This window comes from Rhododendron vialii, chromosome 10a (assembly GCF_030253575.1).
Source record: "Rhododendron vialii isolate Sample 1 chromosome 10a, ASM3025357v1".
In the NCBI taxonomy this organism is placed as follows: domain Eukaryota; kingdom Viridiplantae; phylum Streptophyta; class Magnoliopsida; order Ericales; family Ericaceae; genus Rhododendron; species Rhododendron vialii.
The window spans coordinates 6,521,850-6,528,173 of NC_080566.1; the positions used below are offsets into that span (position 1 = coordinate 6,521,850).

Below are 6,324 nucleotides of genomic sequence, written 5' to 3' on the forward strand. Positions count from 1 at the left end.
GTTACTTTCATTGCCCATTAGGTTATTTAAATTGACCCAATTGATGCCCAATTATGACCCAATTAATAATGGGTTAGCTGGGTTTGAACTCATTCTTACCCAACTAATAAATGGGTTGGGTTGGGTTTATTTTTTAGTTGATGGGTCTGGATTTGTTAATGGGTCTGGGTTCAATTTGCCACCCCTACCTTGGGGACAGCAGCCCCCCTCCCTTCAAAAATTTCTGGGTGTTTTTGAAATTTTTTCTTAGTGATTGTTATAGGAGTTGATATTTTGAGAGAGACAGAGAGAGATTGATTGATTTGTTGACAGGGGTTTTTGGTGGCTTTCGGTCATGGGACTTTTAGGTTTTGGGGGGGGGGGGGAAACCTGTGGTAGAGGTAGCGAAGAAATAGAGGAGAAGAGGACTGAGTTGCAGGGATAAGAGAAGGAAGGTTGCGGTGGCCTGATTTATGGTCACAATATGCTGACGGCAGCAATTTCCGTTGAAAATTAAACAGAATATGAAGCTGGATGCCGGATTGAAGGGTATTTGCAAACTACAGGTGTTTATAATTAAAATATAGGGAAGTATTGATACTTGTGCAGACTAACAGAAGAAGGAAAAAGAAATACTTGGGGTCAAACACTATCAAGAACAGAGACATTTTGCTCTCAATTTATGCGTAAAAACACCAATAGAACTGTAGAACTACACTACGTGTGCCCAAGAAACTTCGTAACCCAAACAACAAAAACGAGAAAAATCTAGGAACCCTAGAGATCTCCGTTGTCTATTTATTTGAGTATCTTCTTTATTGTGAAGGACTTCTCCATCCCCATGTGCATGACTTCCAACACTACGCCGAATGAAAAACCCAGCCAGATGGTCGAGAGGATTCATTCTCGTTGAGATCCTCCACTCTTTCATCTGTTGCGATTATATGAAGGGGTCAAAACATGAACAACTCTTGCCAATTTGGAAAAATACATCAACTTTTTATGAAGTTGATCATATTTTGCATACCAAATCAGTGGGGCCAGCATGTAGAGGTTTAAAAGTAAAACCAAAAAAAGTATGAGAAAAATATGGGGGTTTCCAAATAGGGTGGCCCTGGCCCCATAATGGACCATGGCAATGGCCAAGGTGTCCCATAGCTCGGGAAATTACTGCACATACTGATTCTTCATTGGACCCTCATTCATCAGTTCAAGATTCCGTGCGATGGACTATTTCTAAATCTGGGATGTATTCACCTAGATCAGCTTGGCAAGCTATGAGAGAGACCTTTCAGCCAGTAGTTCCTTCGGCAAAATGTGTGTGGTTCCTTTCCTCCTACACGCCATGCCGCATTCACACACCCAAAAATGCAAGTATTGCCAAAAAAAAATTACAGAGACATCAATCCAAAAGACTATAACGACAAAAGGATAAAACATGCACGAGCTGAAACGCTATGGACTTAAACCCCTTGGGTAAATAACACTTCTAGCTGAAACGCTACGTTGGATCGAGAGTTCAATACAACTTATGATCTTTAATCTCAGAGCAAGAAACAATCAGAAGCTTCGAAAATCAAATTTCTACAACAGAAATCCAATTCTGGATTTGAATCACAATTTCAAACATGCCAAACCATTTCAAGTACATACCAAATCAGGTACATGGAAGTAAATCTACCAATTAGGTACTATACCTTCTTCTCAAAAGGGTTGAAGAATCAATCTGCAATATTGAAGAATGGTGGATGATGATTCCTCCAAATCAGGTACTATACCCTCTCTTTCCTCTAAATTCAAATGGTGGATGAATCCTAATTCAATCGCATAAATGGGTTCCTCCCCTTTTCTTAATTAAACAAATACTATTTGATGAACAAATTGCATAATCAAAACCAAAAATCACCAAATCTAGGTTAGAATATACTCTGGAAGAGAGGGAGAGGTATACATTGTCTTGATGTTGAAAATGATGACTCCTCTCAAGAATCCTAGCTGCAAGTTGCTTTGTTGAAGGAGAAATGGCGCAAGCCGAGATGATCAAGCGAGTTGATGATATGGACTGCCCAGAGCAACAGTAACTTGCTACTAGCCCTAGCGAATTACTGTAGCAAAAACCAAAAAGCTGACTTATGTATGGAGGCTGCTGGGCTTGGAATTTTGGCGTTAGGCTAGCCATTTTGTCTAAAACTCATATTTGCTTAGGCTGTTGGAGATGCTCTTGGGTGTGAAAACGGCAAAAAGTAATACATAATGGATGCAATGATGAGAGAATTGATGGCGAAACTTTGCACAAAGATGTCACTTGTAGTGTAGCAAAACGAAAAAAACTAAATCGACGGAGCTGAAGAAAATACTATGCTTTCAAGTTTATCCAAATTCCAACTCATTTTCTTCTCAACAATAAAAATCAAAATCAGAATTGATCATTTGTCCAAGAGAGACAGAGACATGGACAACAAGGAACACAAATGAATACATCATTCATCAAAGCCAGAGAAAATCCAAGCTTTCCCTCCCCACCTTTAATTTGAAAGATTTGAGATAAAATGCATTCTACTACAGATAGCTTGAACAGGACAATACTGCGAAGAAGACCGACCTTCAAGAGCAGGTTCTGCAACATGTCCTAATCAGTTCATCTCTTGACTGGAGTTAAGCACTCTGTGTAGGTAAGAACTTGTATCAACGGACAATGTTCTCCCATTAACAGCACATCGTAAACTTGATACTCTTTTATGACTTGAGTATCTCAAGGTTATAAGAAAACATCTGCCTAGCTAGCTCCAAGCCTCTCAACCTCCTCTCCATTGTGACGTATTGGTTCACTTCTCACAAGAAGAAGCTCCCTGTTTTGCCAAAACGCTAACGGAAAAGTGATCATGTCTTTCAAAGAAGGGTCTGATAAGATACATTTTAGTCCAAGAATCCGTAACGCCGAACTCATCCATTACCCATATGTCAAAGCATGAGTACTCGCACCCATGCCTTATAATTCAAGGAAGCGCGGGAGCTGCGATCAAGATCTTTGGACAAAGGCGCATTGCGGGCCTCTCTCCAAGAATCCGTACTCAGGTTATACACCAGGACTTTTTCATCAACGATTCTTAGACTGGCTTCCCAACGCTTTATTGATCTCATCGAAAGACCCAATATCATATTCGTACAGCATGGCGACCCTAATGACTTTATAGTCATCGGAGTTCGGATCAAACCCAAACCCTAGATGGGCAACCCTCTTTGTTTCGTAAGGGGGTCGAGGGATTAGCCTGGATTCTCTCATCGCAGAGTTGCATATCAATAGCACTTTTGTGGACCCATAAGCGAGAGACAACACGGTCAGCCCGCTAGAAGAACCCAAGAGGTTGAGATGCTTAACTTTTAGACCAGCAAATGAAACATCTAAATCTTCAACCGGGGTTTCGACAGGGACCAAGGACAGGACAAGATTCTCATAAAAGAGAGGCGTTTTATAGGGGTCAAAACGGAAAAGTTTCTCGCCACCGCTGTGGCGGCATCGCTTGACGAGGAGGGAGTCGGTGTTCGTGTTTTTGGCAATGGATGTGGCATGGTTGCAGTGGAGGGAGACGAAGCTAGGGTTTTGGATGAGGGAGACGAAGCTAGGGTTTTGGAGTGGTCACAAGTACATAGTATGTCCAGTTTAATGTCCTTCCTCTTCCTTTTTAGAAGTTTGTATGTCCTAAATCTGTTCAAGAGCAAGTTAATTCCTTCCCCCTCTTTTTAGCCATGTGTAAACACGTATCCTAAAGTAAATAAAAAACCACATTTAAAATTAAAAAATCATGTCTCATCAAACAGGTCTCTTGACTGAAACTAAGCTCGCTGTGTAGGAAAGAACTGGACACCGATGGACTAATTTTAGATCATCGTATTCTTCATGATACTCGTTTAAGGTATGTGAATCAAGGTTGTAAGACACCATCTTCCAATCATTGTCTCTCCGAAGAAGAACCTCGCCAGTGTGCCGAAATCCTAATGCATCATAAAGTCCTACAATGGGTCCAATGCTGTACTTTTTGTTCCAAGGATCCTTAACTCCGTTTCCATCCCTTACCCATATTTCAAGGCACGATTCCATCCTTCCAAACTCCACAGTAACAAGGGCAAGGGAGTCCCCCAGAATGCTAAGGCTAGACCAAGGGTTAGTCCTAATATCCTCGGGTAAAAATACTCGTTCGAACAATTCATCTGACATGTGGAAAGCAATAATTTCACCCTGGCAATTAGCCACCCAATAAAACACCCCATTCAACGATGCGGAACTCCAACACCAACGCTGAGAACATTGTAGTATCTCTTCCGGCACCACAGCGACGATTTCTCTCCAGGTGTCAGTACTCATGTGGTAGATTTGAACTCTTCCAACACAAAGCGTAAAAGTAAATGCCATGGGGTCATAGCTTGCGACAACTCTAAGCACTTTATAATCATTGGTTTTGGGATCAAAAGCAAACCGTAGATGGCTAGTGTACCTTGTATGAAAAGGGGGTTGCGGGAGTACTTTAAATTCTCTCATTGCGGGGTTGCATAACATCATGATTTTGGTGGAGGAATTGAAAAGACAAACAATGCCGTTGGAAGAGCCGAAGAGGTTGAGCCAACTAGCGGGTTGACCGCCGAAAGGTAGGTCTAGATCGAGGACTGGGGTTTTGTTGGAGACCACGGACAGGGCTAATGTAATAGGGGCGAATGCGGAAGTGGTTTTGACTGATCGTAGGACTAGGAGGGATTCGTTTTTCGGGGAGCGATTGTGGTGGAGGGAGATGAAGCAAGGGCTTTGGATGAGAGAGTACCAGTGTTTCGAGATTGATTTGAATCGAAGAAGGGATTTCACAGGGAGTCGAGATAGAATCTCCGTCAACGCATCTTCCGGCATTTCTTCGTCCATTGCCATGGGGATGTAATGTATGTCAGTGCCGAAGAATGATGATACGCAGGCCCTGGCAAAGGACCCATGCGTGTATATATATATATATACACTAGGGGTGGCAAACGGGCGGGTTTGGGTCAAATTGGGTAAGTTGTTAGTGGGTTGGGTCTTTAATGGGTCAATAACCCATTTAGACCCATTAACTATGAGTCTAATTACCCATACCCAACCCGACCCATTTATTTTAAAACAAACCCGACCCGCCCATTAACCCAATTACATATATACTAAAAATTATGATCGAAAAATTAGAAAAGTAAAAAAAAAATATGATCGAAACTCATAAATTTTTTCAAAAAGACGAGAATAAGTAATTTTTTTTATCTTATTGATTTTTTTTGTCTTTATTCAGAAAATTATAAGTTTCGATCAAATTTTTTTACTTTTTTGATTCCTCTCATCAAAACAAATTAATAAGTCACAAAAATATGACACAAAACAAAAAAAATGCAAAAAAAATTGGGCAAATTTCACTGACCTCCCCTGAGGTTTCTGACACGAACAGAAACCTCCCCTGAGGTTTCTGAAATAACACTGTCCTCCCCTCTTTTACCTGAAAATACCAAGGGACCCCCCTCTCCGTTAATTGAACGTTAAAAACGGATGGAAAAGATTATTTCTCTCTCCACCCACTACTAAAACTAAACTAAACTCCCAACCAAACAAAATCGATGTCATTGTACTATATTTTTTACAATACCTATACTACCCTCACCAAACTCTTTACCCCTCTTATTTATAAAATATAAAATACAAAAATCACTACACTTTGTACCCGTTTCACTTTGAGATTTTGTCCTTATCTAAAAGGTTTCACATTTGCTAATTTTCTATCAAACTTTTTTGAATTATTCGTTCGTCTCGATAAGAGGAATTGAAAAAGTAAAAAATTAAGACTTTTACCAAATATTTTGAGAAATTCAATATTTTGGATAAAAGTAACAATTTTATATTCTTTTGATTCCTCTCGTTGAGACAAACCAATGATCCACAAAAATTAACACAAAACTAGTAAATACAAAAAAAATTCAAATATGGACAAAAATAAAAAAGCCTAAAAATCCCACAAACAGGTCCGCATGAAAAAAATTCGAATATGAACAAAAACTAAAAAGCCTAAAAATTTCACAAACAAATCCCGTAAAAACCAAAAAACAAACTATTGGCAATGGAGGGTACGGGCTTGTTAGTGGGATTTTTAGGCTTTTTGATTTTTACGGGGTTTGTTTGTAGGATTTTTAGGCTTTTTGATTTTTGTTCATATTTGAATTTTTTCGTATTTGCAAGTTTTGCGTTAAATTTTTATGGATTATTGGCTTATCTCAACAAGAGGAATTAAAATAGTACAAAATTATTATTTTTACCCAAAATATTGAATTTCTCAAAATATTTGG

At 39.6% G+C, this 6,324-nt stretch overlaps 1 protein-coding gene across 1 annotated transcript; it reads right to left on the reverse strand.

The window, feature by feature from the left end:
- Positions 1-3,609: 3,609 nt before the first annotated feature.
- On the reverse strand, positions 3,610-4,968 carry LOC131304537 (putative F-box/kelch-repeat protein At1g12870). The gene has a single exon (XM_058331789.1). The coding sequence runs from the start codon at positions 4,892-4,894 to the stop codon at positions 3,791-3,793; it is 1,104 nt and encodes a 367-aa protein (XP_058187772.1). The 5' UTR covers positions 4,895-4,968; the 3' UTR covers positions 3,610-3,790.
- Between the last annotated feature and the right edge of the window lie 1,356 nt (positions 4,969-6,324).